Here is a 22,274-nt window from a genome sequence, read left to right as displayed (position 1 = left end):
TCCAAATGTGTTTTGATACAAGTTAAAAATGAGAGGGCAGTATTCCTCTTTTACTGTACTAGGAATTATCTGATTTGTCAACAAATCATTTTTACTGACCTTGACTCCCAAAGGATTTTTATACAAGCTACCTAACCTATCATTGATTCCTATGTAGAGTTTAATGCTAAGAAAAATCTATTAAAACTATCATGTTATATAAATTTCAGTAGATTTCTCTAAAAGCAATCGACTTTAACAGATTTATAGCAGAAGAACCCAAAGCTTCTCCCTGCTTCTTTTGTAGATTAGCCATAGAAGCCCAGACTTAAAATTTATCGTGAAGAAAACTTACTTTTTTCTATGCTATTTATTTATTTTTGCCATGGAAATTATTATTTATCTTTATTTTTTTATCAAATTTTTTAAATGTTTATTCATTTTTTGAGAAAGGGAAAGAGAGACAGAGATGAGTGGGGGATGGGCAGAGAAAGAAGGGGACACAGAATCCTAAGCAGGCTCCAGGCTCTGAGCTGTCAGCAAAGAGCCTGACGCAGGGCTCGAACCCATAAACTGTGAGATCGCGACCTGAGCCGAAGTCATGCATTTAACGACTGAGCCACCTGGGCGCCCTAATCATTATTTATTTTTAAAACATTTTCCTTTTTCAAGTTATTTTGAATTTTATATGCACCTGTTCTAAAATCCCATGGTCCTGAAGATGTGAATACATATCTTAGTATGTATAAGTTTCCTGCCATATTTTCCCAGTCCACTGACCAGAGATTTCTTCTCAGTGTCTCTATTATTTAGTTCTTTTCATGGTAATTGCATTTATGTCTAGGCGTGTGTGTGTGTGTGTGTGTGTGTGTGTGTGTGTGTGTTTGATGGCTTTTTGGGGGAAGAGGGTGGAGGGGGTGGACTCTGTTGACTAATAAATTTAAGTGCAAAGGCCAGAATAAAGAGGACAAAGTTCTTATTAAGACTTCATTTAGTGAGCTTTTAATCAGTAGTACCGAATGTGAAAATGACCAAGTCAGAAAGATTACATGGAATTACTATACTAACTTTGAGACAGTTGATCTTCTGTAGTAACACTACACAAATTAAGATTTCTAGATGTCAACCAGAGTTTGAAGTCCCTCAGTTTTGTGCCTAAATACATAGTTTGGGTAACTGTGGTCTTTTCTCCTTGCTGAGTCTGATAGCCAAATATATGTTCTTCTCTTGGACTTAATATCCTTGTGTTTTTTCAAGACAATAGAAAGTTTTATTAAGAAGAGTTTTCTTTGGTCAGATCTTGGATAAGGTCTTCTGATTTTTGTTTTGATTAACTACTCATGTGTTTTTCTACAGCCTAGCAGACCTAAAAATAGGTGGGTCTCACATTTGTGAGATGAGCGTAAATAGAATCAATTAAATTATGGGCAATCCACTGATACAAATCAGAGGTGAACAAACTACAGTCCAGCCCATGGCTGAAAGCCTGCCGCTACCTGTTTTTGAAAATAAAATTTTGTTTGGACACTGCCCCACACATTTGTTTTTGTATTCTCTGTGGCTGCTTCCTCACTACAATGGCAGAGCTGGATAGTTGGAACGAGACCCTTTGGCCTGCAAAGCCTCAGATATTTATTATCCAACCTTTACAGAAAAAGTTTGCCAATCTTCAATAGAAAGTAACATAAATCTCTCTTAGGTCACCTAGGCAGTGATTTCACAATGCTCTTTGTCAAACTTTTATGAGAATAGACGTTATGTTTTGTTCACCACTGTATCCTCAATGCTTGCACGTAGTAGGTATTCAATAAATGTCAAACAAATCAAAAAATAAGAAATCTCCAAATCCATTTTACTCTGCTCAGTTTCCTAGTTCTTGTGGTTTAAAGCACAAATCCAAAGTAACTTCCAGTCAGATTTGCCAAGTGTAAAAATGAAGGATAAATCGTGGCCTTCTAGCCTACGTGTTATAATAATAATTTTCACTTCCTTGGTACTGCTGCCACATACCATAATAAGCACGTCATTCATACGTATTATCATTTAAACATCCCAGCAATCTTTTTTACATTTTACAGCCGAAAAATTCTCCAAAACCACATAACTACTAAATGGCTTAGTTATGTTCACACCTGTCTTCATCATAAACATTGTAATGAATGCAAAGGGGCTAGTTCTGATAGGATCTAGAATAGAAGTAAAATTTCTGTGAGCTCTGTCCCAATCAAACAGCAAGCCTGCCAGGTCTATACATAAATACATTAGGTGAGAACTTTTTCTTTTACATTAGTACATCTGTCTCTAGAAGAATGGTTCACAGGGAGCAACACATACATTTTAAACATCTCTGAGTTGAGCTGTATCAGATCATTAGTAATCTTGTTTTTCCGATTCCCAGAGATAACTGCCTCCATTTTGACGCATATAGGATATCTTACATTAGAAGATGACCAAGGGACGCCTGGGTGGCTCTGTCGAGGAAGCGTCTGACTTCAGCTCATGGCTTGTGGATTTGGGCCTCACATCAGGCTCTGTGCTGACAGCTCAGAACCTGGAGCCTGCTTTGGATTCTGTGTGTGTTTCTCTCTCTCTGCGCCCCCCTCCCCCTGCTCACTCTCCGTCTCTCTCTCTCAAAAATAAATAAACATTTAAAAAATTAAAAAAAAAAAAGAAGATAACCAAGGAGTGGCCATAGGATATGCAGAAAAGTCTTTAATTCTAGAAGAGGTACCATGGGAGGTGAGACCAAATTTCTGGCAAGAAATTTTTGCCACTTACTACCTGTGTAACATTGGGCAGATTACTCAGTCTCAGTTTGAGCCCCAGTTTCCTCATTGAAATAGAGATAGTAGTTATCACAAAGGGTTGCAAGGATGAAGGGAATTAGCATATATAAATATATATGTACATTAATATATATATCCTATGTACATCCTATATACGTATATACATATATGTGCTAATTCCCTTTATATATGTATATTTATATATGCCTATATATATACGCACATATATGTATACATATACATACATATAGTGGCTAGAATGATGCCTACTACATAGCATGCAATAAAGGTATTTCTGCATTGTCTTGGTTTTTTAAAAGCGAGATAAAATTCATGAAACATAAAATAACCATTTTAAAGTATACAATTCAGTGATTTACAGTATATTCACAGTGTTGTGCAGTCATGATTTAATTCCAGAACATTTTCATCACCCCAACAGAAACTCTGTGTACATTAAGGAGTCACTCCCCTGTTCCTCATTCTCCCCAGTCCCTGGGAACTACTGATTTGTTTTCTGTCTCGATGGATTTGTTCATAAAGTACAAATGTATAGTTAAAATGGATTCATATAACATATGGCTTTTGTGTCCAGCCCTTTTCACTTAGCATAGTGTTCTCAAGGTTTATTCATATCGTAGCATATATCAGTACCATATTCATTTTTGTGTCTGAATTATATTTATTGTATGTATAGACCTCTACTGCATCCATGCCTAGGTTGGTGGACATTTGGGTTGTTTTCACTTTTTGGCTATTGTAAATAATGCTGCTGTGAACATTTGTGTACAAGTTTTTGTTTGAACACCTGTTTTCATTCTTTTCAATAAATATCTAGGAGTGTAATTACTAGGTCATATGGTGCTTCTGTGTTTATTTATTCTATGTTTATTTATTATATATATTTTCAAGGAATCACCAAACAGTGATTTTGCCCAGTGGCTGCAAAATTTTAAATTTTGATGAAGTATAGTTCTCTCTTTTATCTTTTGTTTTCTGTCCCTTTGATGTCGTAGCTAAGAGTGCATTATAAAATCCAACGTCATGCAGATTTACCTCTATGTTTTCTTCTAAGAATCTTATCATTTTAGCTCTTACATTTAGGACTTTGATCCATTTCTAGCTAATTTGTGTTTGTAGTGTGAGGTAAGGGTCCAGCTTCAGTCTTTTGCATATGGATATCCAGTTGTCTCAGCATTGTTTGTGGAAAAGGCTATTCTCTTCCTATTAAATGATCTTGGCATCCTTGTTGAAAATCAGTTGACCATAAAAGAAAGAAAGAAAGAAAGAAAGAAAGAAAGAAAGAAAGAAAGAAAACCAGTTAACCATAGATGACTAAGTTTATTTCTGAACTCTGAATTCTTTTATTGAGCTATATGTCTGATCTTGCTTCATGACCATACTCTCTTAATGACTGTAGATTTATAGGAAATTTTGAAATTAAGACTTGCAAGTCCTCCGATTTTGTTGTTTGTTTTCATGATGTTGTAGCTATTCTGGGTCTCTGGCATTTCCCTATGAATTTTAGGATAAGCGTGTACATTTTTCCAAAATTCCAGGTAGGATTTTCATAGGGATTGCATTGAATCTACTTGGGAAGATCAACTTGGGAAGTATTGCCATCTTAACAGTATTAAGTCTTCTCATCCATGAAATGGGATATCTCTCCATTTATTTAGATCTTTCATTTCTTTCAGCAATGTTTTATAATTCACATTGTACAAATGTTACACATTTGTTAAACTTATTCCTAAGTATTTTATTCTTTTTGTTGCTATTGTAAAAGATTTGTCTTAATTTCATTTTCAGATTTTCTTATTGCTAGTGTGTAGAAATACAACTGATTTTTATATGTTGATCTGGTGTCCTACTACTTGTTGGATTTATTAGCTCTGATACTTGTTCTGTGATGCTTTAGGATTTTCTTTTCTTTTTTTTTTTTTTAAGATTTTATTTTTAAGTAATCTCTGCACCCAATGTGAGGCTCAAACTCACAACCCCAAGATCAAGAGTCACATGCTCTTCTGACTGAGCCAACCAGGTGCCCCATGCTTTAGAATTTTTTCTTTCTTTCTTTCTTTTTCTTTCTTTCTTTCTTTCTTTCTTTCTTTTTCTTTCTTTTCTTTTCTTTTCCTTTCCTTTCTTTTCTTTTCTTTTCTTTTCTTTTCTTTTTGTCTTAAGTTATGTATTTATTTTTGAGAGAGAGAGACAGAGAGAGAGAGTGGGGAAGGAGCAGGGAGAGAGGGAAGAGTGAGAATCTCAGGCAGGCTCTGCACTGTCACCACAGAGCCTTATGTAGGGCTTGAATCACAAACCATGAGATCATGATCTGAGCTGAAGTCAGGAATTTAACCAGCTGAGCCACCCAGGCACCCCTTAGGATTTTCTATATATAAAATCATATCATTTGTGAATGGAGATGGTATTAATTCTTCCATACCAATTTGGATGCCTTTTGTTTGGTTTTCTTGAGTAGTTGCTCAGGCTAGGACATCCAGTACAAAAGTGGTGACAGCAGACATCTGTTTTATTACTAATCTTGGGGGGAAACTTTCAGACTTTCACCATTAAGTATGAAGTTAGCTGTAGGTTTTTCATATATGCCCTTTATCAACTTGAGAAAGTTCCCTTCTAGTCCTAGTTTATTTATTTTGTTATCAAATGGTATTATATTTTACCATATACTTTTCCCATCAATTGCGATAATGATGTGATTTTAGTCCCTCATTTTAATAATATGGTATATAATGTTAATTTTTCATACATCGAATCCACCCTTGCATTCATGGGATAAATAGCATCTGGTCATGATATATAATTCTTTTTATATGCTGCTGAATTTGGATTACTAGAAATTTGTTGAGGAATTGTGTCAATATTCATAAGGGATATTGGTCTATAGTTTTCTTTTTTTGTAGTGTTTGTCTGGCTTTCAGTATCAGTGCCCCATAGAATGAGTTAGAAAGCATTCCTTCCACTTCTGTGTTTTGGAAGAGTTTGTAGAGGACTGGTGATTTCTTTAAATGTATATTAGAATTCACTAGTGAAGTCATCAGATTTTGCAGTTTGGGACTTTGTTGGATGTTGAGGTTTCTTTTTTGGTTTTGGGTCTTTAAAACTAATCAATTTCTTTATTGTTATAAGTATATCCAGTTTTTCTGTTTCTTCACGAGTCAATTTGTGTGTTTCTAGGAATTTGTCTATTTTGTTTGAGTTTTCTAATTGCTTGGCAAACAATTATTTATGCATAGTATTTTCTTTTTAAAAAAATGTTTATTTTGAGGGGTGCCTGGGTGGCTCAGTCATTTGGGCATCCAACTTCAGCTCAGGTCATGATCTCATGGTTCATGAGTTTGAGCCCGCATAGGGCTCTGTGCTGACAGCTTAGAGCCTAGAACCTGCTTTGGATTTTGTGTCTCCCTCTCTTTCTTCCCCACCCCCTGCTCACGTTCTATCTCCTCTCAATAAATAAAAGCATTAAAATTCTTTTTTTAATTTTTAAAAATGTTTGAGAGAGAGAGAGAGAGAGAGAGAGAGACAGACAGACAGACAGACAGTGGGTGTGAGCAGGGAGAGAGAGAATCCTAAGGAGGCTTTGTGCTGTTGTCACAGAGGTGAGATCATGACCAGAGCTGAAACCCAGGATATTTAATGGACTGAGCCACCCAGGTGCCTCATGCATAGTATTTTCTTACAATTGTTTTTATTTCTGTAAGATTGGCAGTGATGTGTCCCCACTTTTAGTCCTGATTTTAATAACTTGAATCCCCTCTCTCATTCAAATATAGGTTTATCAATTTTGTTGACGTTTTCAGAGAACCAACATTTGGTTTTATGGAGTCTCTCTGTTGTTGTTCTGTTCTTTATTTCACTAATCTCTGCTCTAATCTTTATTATTTCCTTTCTTCTATTTGCTTTGGGTTTAGTTTATATTCTTTTTCTGTTTCCTTAAGGTGGAAGGTTAGGTTGAGATTTTTTTAATCATCGTTTATAGCTGTAAAATTCCTTCTGAGCACTGCTTTTACTGCAGCCTAAGTTTTGGTATGTTGCAGTTTTGTTTTCATTTATATCAAAGTGCTTTCTAATGTTTATAGTGATTCCTTTTTTTACTTTATACAAATTGAATACCATGATTTAAATTACTTCTTGCTTAATGCTTAGTCATACTAAGTTAGAAAAATACTTATAATTAACTATTAATGTTAATGAATTAAAACCTCCCAGAATGAGTAAATCGAAAAGGAAATGATATGATCTCGAAATTTAATGACCTTTCCTGTTTCATTCACAATCTAAACATCCCTGGAAAAAGATTCTCTAGAGTTTTTCAGTTTTGTTCTTCAAGAACACAGTTTTCTAGGGGCGCCTGGGTGGCTCAGTCGGTTGGGCATCCGACTTCGGCTCAGGTCATGATCTCGCAGTCCGTGAGTTCGAGCCCCTCGTCGGGCTCTGTGCTGACAGCTCAGAGCCTGGAGCCTGTTTCAGAATCTGTGTCTCCCTCTCGCTCTGACCTTCACCCATTCATGCTCTGTCCCTCTCTCTGTCTCAAAAATGAATAAACATTAAAAATTTTTTTTAAAAAAAACACAGTTTTCTAGACTGTTTCTGTGTTCTTGTAACATGTACACAATTATCTTATAGAGAGATAACATAATGGCACTTGTCATTCATATATAAGTTGTTTTTGGAGGGTTTTTTTTTGACTCACTGGTTGTTCATGAGTGTGTTATTTCCACACATTTGTGAATTTTCCAAATTTCCTCTGTCATTGATTTCCTTCTGTCATTGTGGTTAGAGAAGATACTTTGTATGATTTCAGTATTTTAAAATTTATCTTGACTTACATTGTGGCCTAAAATCTGGCCTATTATGGAAATGTTTCATGTGTATTCTGCTATTGTTAGGTAGAATGTTCTGTGGATGTCTGGTAGGTAGGTCAACCAGTTGGTTTACTGTTGTTTAAGTCTTCTGTTTACTTGCTAATGTTCTGCCTTATTTCTCTGGACATTATTGAGAAACTGGGGTATTGAAGTTTCCAATATTACTGTACAAATGCTCCATTTCTCCCTTTAAATCTGTTAAGTAGTTGCTTTATATGTTTTGGGGCTCTGTTGTTAGGTGCATATACGTTTATAATTGTTATAGCGTCTTGATACATTCATCTTTTTTCATTATGTAATGTTCTTTTTTGTCTCTTGTAACCATTTTTGTCTTAGTGTCTGTTTTGCATGGTGTTACTATAGCCATCCCAGCTCTCTTTTGGTTACTCTTTGCACTTAGTATTATTTTCCACCCACACATTTTCACTTTGGTTCTAAAATGGTTTTCTTATAGGCCCCATATAGTTGGAGCATGGTTGTTTTTAATCCATTTTGCAAGTTTCTGCCTTTTAATTGGAGAGCTTAATCCATTTACATTTAAAGTAATTACTGATAAGGAAGGACTTACTTTTGCCACTTTGCTGTTTGTTTTCTATATGCTTTTTATCTTCTCTTTTCCTAAGTTCCTCCTTTTCTGCCTTTTTTTATGTTAGATTTTTTTTTTCTAGTGTACCATTTGATCCAGTTTTTATTTTACTGTTGATCTCTTTGTGTTTGCCGTGGGGATTACAGTTAACATTTATTTATAGCAATGTAGTTTGAATTAATACCTGTTTAGTTTAAATCATATAAAAACTTTGGCTCCTACAAAGCCTATTCCTATTTCTTTATGTAGTTATTGTCACTGATTACATCTTTATACATGTATGCCTATAGACATAGATTTATATCATTGTCTTATTTTACATAGATTTATAATTATTGCTTTAGTTGTTGTCCTTTAAGTTGTATAGAAAAAAATCGAAATACTAACCAAAAATACACAGATGTTGACTTCTATATTTATCTATATGTTATCTTTACCAGTGTTTATCTCTTCATATAGATTTGAGTTACTGTCTAGTATTTTTTTTTTTTCCTTTTAGCCTAAAGAGCTCCCTGTGGTATTTCTTCCTTAGCAAATCTATTAGTAATAAATTCTCGGTTTTTATGTAATTGGAATATTCATTTCTCTTTCATTTTTGAGGGATAGGTTTGCTGGACTTAGAATTCTTGGATAAAAATTTTTCTTAGCACTTCAAATATGTCATTCTACTACTTTCTGGCCTCCATGGTTTCTTATGAGAAATTAGCTGTTAATAATGTGAGGATTCTCTCCCTTGGACTTTGTCTTTTAACAATTTGATTTTTATGTTTCTAAGTGTGGCTCTCTGAGTTATACTACTTAGGATTGTTGTAGTTCTTGGATGCATATGTTTATGTCTTTCATCAAATTTTGGCTGTTTTCAGGCATTTTTTCTTCAAATATTTTTTTTTCCATACGTTTCTCTCTTCTTCCTATTGGACTTCCTATTGGACTTCTTCCTGTTGGACTCTTCCTATTGGACTTCCTATTGGAACTCTTTATGTGTTCATTTTTCTTCATTCTTCTTTCTGCTCCTCATATTGGGTAATCTCAATTTGACCTATCTTCAAGTTCATAGATTCTTTCTGCTCAGCTCTGCTTTTGAGCCCCTCTAGTGAATTTTTATTTTCAGTTATTATATTTTTCAAGTCTGCAATTTCTATTTGGCTCCTTTTCAAAATTTCTGTCTCTTTGTTGAAATTCTCAATGTGGTGAGACATTACTTTACTTCTTTGTATGTGTTTGAGGATATTTAAAATAATTGACTTAGGGGTGCCTGGATGGCTCAGTCAGTTAAGTGTTGACTTCGGCTCAGGTCATGATCTCACAGTTCATGAGTTCAAGCCCTGCGTTGGGCTTGAACAGCTGTCGGTGCTGACAGCTCACAGCCTGGAGCCTGCTTCGATTCTGTGTCTCCCTCTCTTTCTACCTCTCGCCTGCTCACACTCTGTCTCTCTCTCTCAAAAATAAATAAACATTAAAAAATTTTTTTTAAAAAATAGTTGACTTAAAGTCTTTGTCTAGTAAGTTCAATGTCTGGGCTTCCTCAAGGATAATTTATATTAATTTCTTTTATCACCATACTTTTTTGTTTTCTTTGCATGCTTTATGATTTTTAATGAATACTAGACATATAATCAGATTCTCTTACCCCACTAGGGTTTTTGTTTGTTTTTCTGTTTTTTGCTGCTTGTGGTTGTTGTTTGCCTAGTGACTTTTTTTAACTAATTTTGTGACATGTATATGTTATGTGTAGCCACTGACATCTCTGTTTGATTTGCTTAGTGGTCAGCTAATGATCCAGCAGATTTCCTTAAAGGCCCGAAGCCAAATATGTGGGGCGGGGACTTAGACTTTACTAGGGGTAGCTTCTGTGTGTATGTTGGGGCATGCCTTCAGCATTCAGCTAGGTTTACAACTCTCTCATCCTTCACTTTCTGCTTGTGTCCAGGCTAAAGATCAGTCAGAAGTGAGAATTTAGAGCCTTTGCAGGTCTGAGTATGTACTCCACCTTGGGCATGCACATGGTCTTCTGGTTTCCAAGGAGTATGTGGGAGCTTTTCAAAGCCCATATTCTCCAAAGCATCTCATCAGTCTTTCCTCCAAAGCTTTTTGATGTGTCTTTGTATGGCCCAACTGCTATTCCTTGCCCCCTTTGGCACTGGCTAATAAATTTGCCATTATGTTTTTAACAAGTATCTTAGGTAATTAATTGCCTCTTTGCCTTGTAAGAGTTCTGAGTTTGGTAAAATAAAGGTAAGCCCTTTACACAATCCATCAGGGAACCAACAAGCAGACCAAAGCAAACAACCATGGTTCTTTAAGAACCACTTTGCTTCCTTCAGCACTTGGGAACCCACACCAAGAACTCAGATTGGTGTCTTCAAGACGCTGAGAATCAGCTGCCTTTTTCTTGTTTAAGTAGTTTGCATAGTTGAGATTGGGTCGATTCTGACCGTTTTTGCCAGATTATTTGCTGTTTCTGTGCAGGGACAGGCCCTTGCAGTTCCCTACTCTGTCATTTTTGCTGATGTCCCATAGCATTGTTTCAATTTTGACAAACATATCACTTCCATAGTTTTATTTTAAGAATGTTCATATGTACCTTCTTTACAGAGGTCATCCAAACATTAAGATAATTCATGTTCAAGTTGCCAAGGAACCATATCATATTTAGAAGGAAAAGAATTCTGCTAATTGACCTCTGTAGATCTACTGATGTCAACAGTGTTAAAGATAGCCAGTTCACCCACAGCCCTATCAAAAACTTTTCTCTGCAAGCCAGAGAGATAAAAGGCTAATCTACTGAGTATAAGAGGTGAATGTTCTAACATTCAGGTCTCTAGTAGAAATACTATGTAAAATGTTAGAAAAATTAACACATATCAGGGTCTTTACCTTTAAAATTGCAGTTGAGGACCACCTGGGTGGCTCAGTTGGTTGAGCGTCGGACATTAGCTCAGGTCATGATCTCTCATTCTGTGGATTCAAGGCCCGCGTTGGGCTCTGTGCTGACAGCTCAGAGCTTGGAGCCTGCTTTGGATACTTTGTCTCCCTCTCTGTCTGCCCCTCCCCTACTTGTGCTGCATGTGTCTGTCTGTCCCCCCACCCCACCCCCCGCCCTCTTTCAGAAATAAAAATAAACATAAAAAAAATGTTTTTAAATAAAATAAAATTGCAGTTGAACATTCACATTGTAGTTATGGGGATGTTTTCCACATGGTTTATCAGATCAGTATGAATCTAACAGTTGTTCTCACTGCCTTCCCAAAGCTGTAGCCTCTTACAAAGTGACTCAACCCAAATCTACTAACTGAATCTAAAGAGCTAATATAGGGATCTCTGATTCTGATGCGGCAATTTTTTAGGTTTAAATTCTGTTTTCATCTATTTACCAGCAGTATCAGTTTGAGCAAGTTACTTAACCTCTCTCATCAGTAAAATTAGCCTAACAACAACTATACTTACCCTGTAGCTTTGTTTTGAGGATGAAATAAGTTAAGATTCATTAAGTAATTTACTGAAATTAAATACATCCATAAGCTAGTTTGAGGTGAAGCTTATCTAGAGCATGTCTTTTAGACAGGGAAATCCTCAAATTTTTCAGTTCTATGCACGCAGGGTGGAGCTAATTGGTGAAATAACCATACTGGACAGATTCTTAAGAGGAAAAAGTCAGACAATATTTGTGGGTAGCCTGAGATACTCATTCCTTAGCCAGGAGAGAACTGTCTATATCTACAGCTGGGTGCAAAACAAAAACATGAGGTTAGGGAACGGCATCCTAATGTGTAATGATCTGGGGGACCAGGAGGATGGGCCATGATAGTGGGAGATAAAGCTAAAAAGATTGGAAAAGACAGATGATGAAGGCACTTGGGAGTTACTGAAGGGTTTGAAATAGGAGAGCCATCTGGCTACATTTATATTTAGGGCACATATTGTGGCAGGAAAATGGAGAATTAGAATCAGCATGGTAAGACTAGAAGGAGGAAAATGCCTTAGGTGACTATTAGTTATTTTTATTTTTAAATATGGCAGAGGTGTTTCATAATGAGCATGAACTAATTTTGTAACACAAGAAAATACATGTTTTATTTTGTAAGAAATCTACTTTTGGAGTTGTTCTATGATATAGTCCCAATTTAATAAAATCCAAAATTAAAGTCCCAACTAGAGAACAGTTACTGAAAGACATTTGTCCTCTTTGCTCAACAAAATCTCCATCACAGATTTTCAGTAAATAATCATCCTCTTCTATTGCATGTTACCTATTAAGTATAAGGAACACATCATTCTGTTGAGCAAACTAGAATGAAATTTTAACTGTATGACTAGCAAAACTTACTCTGCTAACTTTATATCTTCGCAGTCCTCTATAAGTCACAAGAATATTCACACCTAAGCTAAAATTGTTAACTAGAGTGACACCCAGGAGCAGTAAGCCCCAGAAAATTGATAGTGAAAATAGTGGTTCATAAAGAAAAGCTTTACAAATTCTCACTTTGCCTCTCTCCAGCTCTGTTTCTTTAACAGCTATTTAGTCCCAGGTACACAGATTTTTTTGTGTGTTTTGTTTTGGATTTTGAGTCATTTGGACTTTTTTAGGACAGTAGTTTTAAGAATTGGACAAATTTTCAACTATAGAACAAAATAAATTTAATAAACAACTCTATTATCATTTTGTACTACTATGAATATGCTAGTTAATAGAATCATTTTGACCTAGGTGGAGATCAAGTTTTAAACCCAATTTGACATTGTGTTCATTGTTATTGTCATATATTTTTTGCTGGCTATGTGAAATCATGTTTGCCGAGTTTATCTGTACACACAGGATTACATAAAATGTAATTTTAACATCTGCTGAATCCTGCATACCCTTACTGAACTATTGTGACCTTTTAAATATGTCTAAATTGTATATAAATAGTGGACAAATTTATTTTTGCAAACTAGACTGGAAACTGGACCCCACTGAAAACACCCAGGAAACACTAAAAAAATGTTAAGTATAATATACACAACTACATTTAATTATAGTTATTTTGGATAAATGCAAATGTAACTGCTTTCAAAGAGGCATACTTTTGACATGTGAAATTGAGATTCCATAGGTTGTGGCTCGATGGTAAATTCAATATAAATAACAATGAAGAAACCACATATGGTAAGCCTGGGATTCAGAAATTGGCTTTAAGATTCTCAAATAAATAAAGACCTTCTTTGAAGGCACATGGATGTATTAATTTTTAATTTGTTTCTTTTTGATCTCTTAATTACTGAAAAAGATTTATTGGTTAATTTTAGGAAGGCAAGTGTTTGAAAAGTTTTGCCAAATACTGTCTTCTTTAAATGACTGTATGGTAATGAAAAGTTAAGAGGAGAGCCAAATTAGATTGAATAATTGTTCAGTCATGTGGGTCAGGCCAGTTGCATAGCCTGGTTGTTAGACTGATTGCTCAAATTACATTGCCTGGGGTCCTGCACTTGGTTGGCTGTCTTCTCAGATCTTAACAAGGTTCTGGGAATTTCTTTTTCTGACAACGTTTGCTTTGTGTTTTTCCCCTCCCCCACCACTTCCAGGGTGCTTCATCTGCAGACATTAGAAAAGCATATCGTAAGCTTTCACTGACTTTGCATCCAGACAAGAATAAAGATGAAAATGCAGAAACTCAGTTTAGACAAGTAAGTGAAGTGTGCTATTAATATATTTTGTAACAGATTTATAAATAAATGTTCTCTAGTGGAAATAGTAACTTATATGTAGAACATTTCTATTTGAAAATGAGGTTGTAGTTTAGGAATATAATACCATGTTTATTCATTTTTTTACAAAATACCACCAATATTTTTTTATATTAGAACTCTAAATTCTTGGAGGATCATAATTGTCATAATTTTCTTGTCTAAATTATAGCTTTTGTTTTTAAAGAGCACATTTTAATAATTACTTTTGGATCTTTCACAAAGATTTATTTTGGTATCAAGCATATTTTAACCTCTGAAGATCCTACTAAAAACATAAAATGTTACATATAATTAAAATTGTGGCTGTTCATTGTATATATGAGCACCCAGGGTTTTCTCCTTGTGCATTATAATGTGTTCACCTTCCTAAGTGATTTCTTATAGTTGAGAGTATTTTTGTTTTAAAGTGATGCTTTTATTTTAGTTGGTGGCCATTTATGAAGTTTTGAAGGATGATGAACGAAGGCAGAGGTGAGTGTTCATTTCTGCTTTTGAATTAAGATGTTGTAGTTTGATGTCTCAGTTTATAAAGGAAAGAATTGTCTCACTAAACATTATAAATTAGTGTTTTATTTTTGTTTCTTCCTATGTTTAGAGCAGAGTTTATTTATATTCAGAATATTCACTAGGTTGATTCCGTACTCATAGACTTCAGGATCGTGAGTCGTAACATTAGCAAGTCGTGGCTCCGTTAGATATGATTTTTAACGTGAGTGTCTATGCTTTGGGAAATACAAATACCACTCGACTTCAAACAAATGCCCAGTCATTTTTGATATATCAGTAATAACTCCTATCTATGCTTGGTGGTCTTTTTATTTTTCTTATTCCTTGAATGTTTTGGAATTAGGTTGTCAGTGATATTCGCATTATCACAAATTCTTGATATTTCCTCACTCTCAAAATAAACCCTGATATTTGTGAGAGAACAGACGTGTATAAGTCTGTAGAAAATAGGTGTGGAAGAAAAACGTTTGCTTCTTTTTCCTATTTCTTTTGCCTTTTTCCCTTCTCTTACTCTGCTCCGGCGATTCTGCATTTAGGGTTAAGCTTCGTAGTGGAGGCAGCGCCCTCACTTCGAGACTTCTCTGTGCCCTGTTCGGAAGAGGAAGAGTAGTAATATATTTATGCAGTGGTTTATAGTGCCAGTGACAGGAGGAGATTGCAGAGAGGCCTCTTTCCTCTGCTCCTTCAGAATGTGTGGAATGTATAGACACTATTGCATTGGGCTTCAGAGTTTCTTAAGTCAGACCCACAGTAAGAAGTATATTTGGCAGAAAAAAAAAAAAAAAAAGCATATTTGGCATCATGCCTCAGAACACACATACACGTTCACATACCGGAAGCAAAAATTCCACAAAATACTTACAGTATATGAAACAGACTGATATGTTCTATTCTAGGCTAGTCTAGACTAGCCATTTCTTCAAAAAAAAATTCTTCAAGTGTATTATCTGGAATTATTCTGTGTCCTAAAACGTTAGCTACTACTCTTGGTTCTCATCTTAACTCTTTAATTTGAATACCTCAGTTTGTCAGATTGCAAAGCAAGAACTCAGGATATTCTCTGTAAGTGTCCTTTGCTTTATAACAAGGGCTGGCATTGGTCCAGATACCATAGCAGACATTCCTCTGGTTTGAGATAATCCATAGTGTTGAAAGAGTCCTAGAAGTGTGTTGAAAGAAGTGTTGGTCATTCTGTGCATATTTTCTAGTTGGTTTCTCTCACTGAGCCCCTAGTTTTATTTCACACATCAAGAATGTGTCTGTAAAGATAGCTTTATTTAGTCTCCCTACATCTTTGGCATTAGATTTTGTCTTTTTGTTTGTTGTTATCTTAAAGGTCAGTAAACTTTGTAACAATTTCTTTCTGTTGGTGAAAAATCATTTATATCTTTACAGAACAAATCACTTCTTATGTATAAAATGTTTCTTCATTAATGTATACTCCTCTAACATTTTCTTTTTAGGATTTCTTCTCTTTGCAATTTTTTTTCAATGTTAGTTGAAAAAATGGATCTGACAGTTACACAAACAGCTGTAGTATTTATACCCCTGAGGCACAAGTAACTCTTTGGTAACTGGTTTTCCTTGAGGCAAAAGTCTTAACTAATCAAGCTGAGAATCACTTCTCTAAAGCTTGTGCCTGAGGCCAGGTGACCTATGTGTATTTAAACGTATATGAGAAATGCACCTCTACAGACAATTACCTGATGTTTCTAATTCCTTTAGGAAAAAAACCCCAGTAGTCATTTTTATCTTCCAAAAGAAGATTGCCTTATACCGGTATTAAAAAATACTCTTTGGTATCACAATTATTTATTATAAATATTCATTAAATAAGTACTTTTAAATGTGTAACCTCCCAGGAATTTGCAATTTGGAAAGTTGTCATATGTGTTTCCCTATTTATTCCCCTTACAGGTAATTGTGCTTTCACCTAAATCAAGTGCGTGCTTTAAATTTTGGTAGGAAAGAGAATAGCAATGGAAGTAGATAAAATAAACTGGATAACCTTTTTCTTTTTTTCTTTTTAAGTAAAAGACAGATTTTATTTTTAAACAGCCTTATTTGGGTATAATTTGCATACCATAGAAGTCACAGATTTAAGTGTACAAGATAATGATTTTTATTTAGTAAATTTACACAGTTGTGCAAATCACCACAATCCAGCTTTAGAACATTTCCATCACCTCAAAACATTCCCTCAATCCGTTTGCAGGCAGTCACCACTCTGATCCCAGATCCAAGTGATCACTGATCTCCTTTCAGTGTTTGTAAATTTGACATTTCTGGGCCTTTCGTATTAATGAAATCAAGTAATGTGTACGCTTTTGCGTCTGGCTTCTATCATAATCTTTTTGAGGTACATCCATATTGTAGCATATACCATTAGCTCATTCTTTTTCGTTGCTGAATAATATTCCATGTCATATACCACTTTTGTCTATCCGTTCACCAACTGATAGACATTTAGGTTGTTCCCACTTTTCAGCTGTGATGAACAATGCTACTATGAATATTCACATACAAATCTTTGTGTGAACAATTTTTTTTTTTTTTATTCCTCTTGAATAGATTCCTGGGAGTGAGATTCTGAATAAACTTTCAAGCCTTTTTTTTTCCTCCCCAAAACATAGGCTACATTATGAAAATAACAAGTCTGCCTGGTTAGTGGAAGGAAGCTTAGCATAGCAGCCTTTTCTAAACTCCAGAGGTAACTTGGTTATTTTGGGGAATAGCAGCTCAGCTATATTCTGACATAAATTTCTGTACAAGTATCCTGAGTGTTAGAGGAAATGAAGTCCTGAGTAGATACCAATCATTACATGTAAACACTAGATTATGCTTTGTAATATCAGTATATTACTTTTGTTTAAAATATATTCTAAATTTGTAACCAGCGGTAGTTTGCTAACCCAGTTGTACAACTTTAAATTTGTTTTAGTTTTTTCGGTCTGTTTTACAGTACTATATTTGTAAAAGTTGAATGTATTTTTTTAGCTTACTAAATAAAATCATGTTTTATTTCAAATTCAGTGAAAAGTATAGTTATCTCAGCCTTAATATGATAAACATTTACAAATCCATTACATCGTTATTCTAAATTTGATTGCAGGTGTGTTTGAAGAAAAGTAAACATTAACTTGAGAATAAGAAATCTTAGTACCTTCTCTAATTAGGAGATATAAGATACCTATTATATGCAATACATGAAATGCTGTGTACCACAAGTTTTGGCATATATATATACATTTTATAAAGGAGAGGATGATTGATTAATTTAGATGTGTTTCTTGTTTATGATCTTTGTGTAATTAATTTTTATTCAAAGGTTCAAAATGGGACCCAAGTGCATGTGGTTATTAGTGTTTTAAACTAAAAATTCACTTTGTATGATGGGAAATTTACAGTTTAGGCAAATGCTAGAATTATTTAAGTACTTGTTTTCAAAATAGGTATGTTTTCTATTTTAGTTTCATAGTTGCTATTTTATATTTCAAAATATGCAAATATTTTATATTTATATAAATTTTTTTCCATTGGTAATTTAAACCTTTTTAGATTTATTTGCTTTCTGATGTTTGTATTAGGCTAAATAATATTTGAGAAATTGAGGTTATAGAGTGAAACTCACTAATGGTGATGTAACCGTTATTTTATATTTATCATGTACATTTTAAGAAAATCAAAGTAAACATATTTTAGGCCATATGTTGAATGTGGAACTGATTAATCAGTATTTTAACTTCCAAGATAATGGCCTTAATAATTCCATACCATTTTTTGCATTAGTGATATTTTCATCACACAGATTTACTTTTGTTTTCTCTTATAACACATTCATACATGTGCGCATTCTTAATCTGGTTTTAACAAATTATTGAGAGTGGTTTGCATGAACTGAATTACAGAACATTTTAACAGTGTTATGTGTTAAATACAGAAACAGCATAACATAGTGATGCCTTAAATTTTATGTGTTGTCAACACATTTTTTCTTAAATGACTATGAATACAGTCCCTGTGTATTGTACAAAATATCTCTATTTTTCGGTGTTCAGGAAAGTGGTGATTTATCTTTTAACAGCGTATATTCTAAAAAAGTGAACTATAATAGAAGCTATCTTCCCTTAAAATGGCCAGTCGTGTGAGCCATAATGTTCATTGATAGTAAAATCAATAGAGCATTGATTCTAAGCTTAATCCTTGGAGACTGTTGTTTAGAGTGGCAGACATAGCTTAGTAAATATCTGGTTCTGTTTAATGTGTTCAGTGCATGCGGTTTTGCTGTCTTGAATTTGGCTGTACACTAAATACAACTTGTATGTGAGGGTAGAAAAGAGTTAGCTATTACTAGATGCATAGCACTTCAACAATGATGGTGATAAAATGTGTGATATGAGATTCATAGCTATGAGTTTAGTTATGTTTTCTTACAATACAGTGTAGATTTAAAACAAATTCAATACTTAGTAATGCTCTTAGGGAATCGTCGCCACTTCCTTAGATGTTCTTTATCAATAACCACTTTCTACATGAAGTTATTTCATGGGAGAGATTAGCTGAAAACAGTGGTTTCTATATTCACCTCCTTTTCCCTGAACAAATCTGAAGTAGAATGTAGATTTGGAATACATGCAGGATTTAACATTCATTGGCCTTCATTCAAACGTTGTAATCTTGAAACCTTTTTGCCAATCCATTTCTAATTTAAAATGAGTCCATTTTTACAAAGATGGATTTAAACAAACTTCTGAGGACAGGAATAATAGCTTTTGATTCAATCATGTTATTATATCTTGATGTTAGTGTTCAAGAACTGCTATAAATATTTAAAAAGAATAGTTAACATCAGATTTTGTCTGGTCTAGCCACTACACAACCATATTTTAATTTGTATACTCTTGTATACTACACAGTTTGCCTTTTAAGAGGTTAGTACTGATGTCTTTTGCTTTGAACATTAGTTATTCTGATCTGCCATTATTATTAATAATCTCAGTTGATCTAAATGTCAGATTTTCCAGTCTTGCTAATAAAATATATTTTGAATTTGTAACCAATATTTTCCTACTGAAAAAAGAAGGTGCCTATAATAAATCCTCTGCTTTATTTTTTTTTTTCCAGCATATCTCCAAGGTATCAATTTAATAACTATCAAAGTAGCTACTGCAGTTGTTGCATTTAAATTGATTTACATGTCAAGACTGGCAGTTTAGCAGCTGCGCTATTATTCCTAGATCGGTCAATTTACTTGAGAAAAACCTACTACTGAGTTCTACTGACCTGCCTGACAATATAGGCCCTATTTCTATTCCTGTAATTAGGCCTGCGACTAACTCAGAATATTTTTAATTAAAATATTTTGGTCAATGTGTTGCACCAAATTAGGCCTTTCAGTGAAGATTTAATTCCAGAAATAGTGTGATTAGAATTTTTAATGAGTTGTGTTCAATTAAGATTAACAGGTTGTGTGTTTTGAACATACAGTGTTTGTGTGTGACCATTTTGAGTTTTACAATCATAAATGTTACTCCTGATTTTTAACCTTAAAAATATTTGTCTTAATAATGGTCTGACAGGTAAATTGAAATTCAGTTAAAATTTTATTCTAAAGAAAGCTGATTTAAAATGCATTACTAGGAGAGCTTTTATCCGTTGTGTTCTGTCCCTCTAGCAAAGCCAAAAATGAGGAAATTGCCACTTAAATGTTTACAAATAAACAGTTTTACTGAGAAATCTAACATAAACACTGGTTGTTTCCCATCTCTTTCTACTATGGAAACTTGTTATTCTTTAAAGGAATTTGAGCAATACAAAATTAAAAGATGCTTGTCTTACAGGCTTTTAATCACGAAGGAGCTTTGATGAAATATTATATATGAATTTTTCAACCTTGAACTACATAGTGCAGGGTTGGAAATAATAGCACTGGCTAGAAGATTTATCCTGAATTTGGCTCAATTAATATATAATTCATGGTAACAAATAGAGCTCTTATCTTGATTTTTATTCCATTGAGATCGTTCCCTTTGTTGCTGGCTTCTATGGTGGGGTCTTTACTGCAGACTGATGGAGAGGAAGACTATATGGCTCCTTTAGTTTAGATGTCATTCCAGAAGTCACATCACTGTTAAATACAAGGTCCGGTATCCACAGTGTATGACTGTGTATCTTTTTGAAGATTGTGATTGTACTACACACAGAGGTTTGAATTTATAGGCCATTGTAATGCTGCTAATCTACACAAATGTTATATATTTTGGAGAAATTCTTTTTCTCTTGCCTCTTTTTAAATATGGGTATGAATAGTTTTTTTTTGTTTTTATTTTAAACTCCCCATGAAAAACTATTATATTTGCCACTGTAGGTATGATGATATTCTGATCAATGGACTTCCAGATTGGCGACAGCCTGTATTCTACTACAGGCGGGTGAGAAAAATGAGCAATGCTGAGCTGGCATTACTTTTGTTCATTATTCTCACAGTGGGTCATTACGCTGTGGTTTGGTCAATCTACCTGGAAAAACAACTGGTAAGTATTGGTAATAAATCAAATGATCTAGCCTCCTTAATTTTATCTGGAATTTCAGACATTTTATTTTTCAACAGATAAAAATTTCGATTTTTCTATATGTACTCCTTATCCTAATAGTTTTGTACTCCATAGCTGGTGTTCGATGTGCTTCTAAGTCAAGAAGAACCTGTGACATAAAAGAAGGGTTGTTTTTTTTCTTTTTTAATAAAAAAAAATGTGGCATTTGAATTTGTCATAAAATTTTGTGAAGGTCCAAATATCTAGCTGAAAATTAGCAGGGAGAGCCATGTTTTCTTAATTGTCACCTTCCAAACAAATATTTTTTATGTAAAAATGATTTTAGAAATTTTTGTGTCATAGCCTTTTATGTAAAGAATTTTACTTTAAAAGGTTTTAACTAAATATAAGACTTGAAATGAGTATAATTTTATAATTTCAGAGATCGGTTGGTTAAAAAATTACACTTCTTTTAACATACCATTACATAGTTTATTCTGCTCAGATTTTTTTTATGTGCTAAAGATAATCAAACATATTTATCAGTATTCATAAATTAGCATCTGTTTACTCATTCTTTTTGAAGTGACATTATTAAAGTTGGATGAATGAGAAAAAGTAAGTTGAATGCTTTCTCTTCTTAGAAAACTTTGATTGCTATGGAGATGCACATGACTGACAGTGCTGAACTTCATGTGTGTTTAAGGACTGGATGCCATGGCAACAGTTATTGTTAAAGATTGATGATTTTACTTAATCATGTTGGACCCTACATACATTTGCATAAATGTTCTTCTGTAATGTTTACCCTTCACAGAAGACTCTTGATAACATTTGAAGAGTATGTGTTAATGATAACCTGTAACCATAATTCTTTCCACATTAAGGATGAACTGCTTAGTAGAAAAAAGAGAGAAAAGAAAAAAAAGACAGGCGGCAAGAGTGTGGACGTGTCAAAACTTGGTGCCTCCGAAAAAAATGAAAGGTGAGTGCATATAAAAATATTGTGTAATTTGAGACTGTTTTAAAGCGTCTTTAATATGATCCAACTTCATATGAATAGTCATTTCAGATTTGCTAACATTTACATCTGTAGTAGGTTTATAAAAGATTAGTAATGTGCCATAGTTTATGAGACACATCCTGATCTTAGGCAAAAGTTCTACAGGTTTTTTCCCCTTGTAAAGTGTAAACACATATTTAAGTAATCAAACCCCCAAATGTTTGTCATTTGAAATTTTTATACCGCACTTTAGAAATGAAGTATTCCTAG

At 34.1% G+C, this 22,274-nt stretch overlaps 1 protein-coding gene across 1 annotated transcript in view; it reads left to right on the top strand.

Annotated features, from left to right (window-relative positions):
- Positions 1-22,274, top strand: part of DNAJC1 (DnaJ heat shock protein family (Hsp40) member C1) — a 217,842-nt gene that overhangs the window by 59,210 nt on the left and 136,358 nt on the right. Inside the window, exons 2-5 of the mRNA XM_042945075.1 lie at positions 13,797-13,898; positions 14,386-14,432; positions 20,836-21,001; positions 21,889-21,986. Of these exons, the coding sequence (XP_042801009.1) occupies positions 13,797-13,898; positions 14,386-14,432; positions 20,836-21,001; positions 21,889-21,986 (413 nt within the window). The remainder of the gene's footprint in view (positions 1-13,796; positions 13,899-14,385; positions 14,433-20,835; positions 21,002-21,888; positions 21,987-22,274) is intronic.

This window comes from Panthera leo, chromosome B4 (genome assembly GCF_018350215.1).
Source record: "Panthera leo isolate Ple1 chromosome B4, P.leo_Ple1_pat1.1, whole genome shotgun sequence".
Taxonomy (NCBI): domain Eukaryota; kingdom Metazoa; phylum Chordata; class Mammalia; order Carnivora; family Felidae; genus Panthera; species Panthera leo.
Note: the sequence above shows the minus strand (reverse complement) of the source record. Positions and strands in the feature narration are given on the sequence as shown.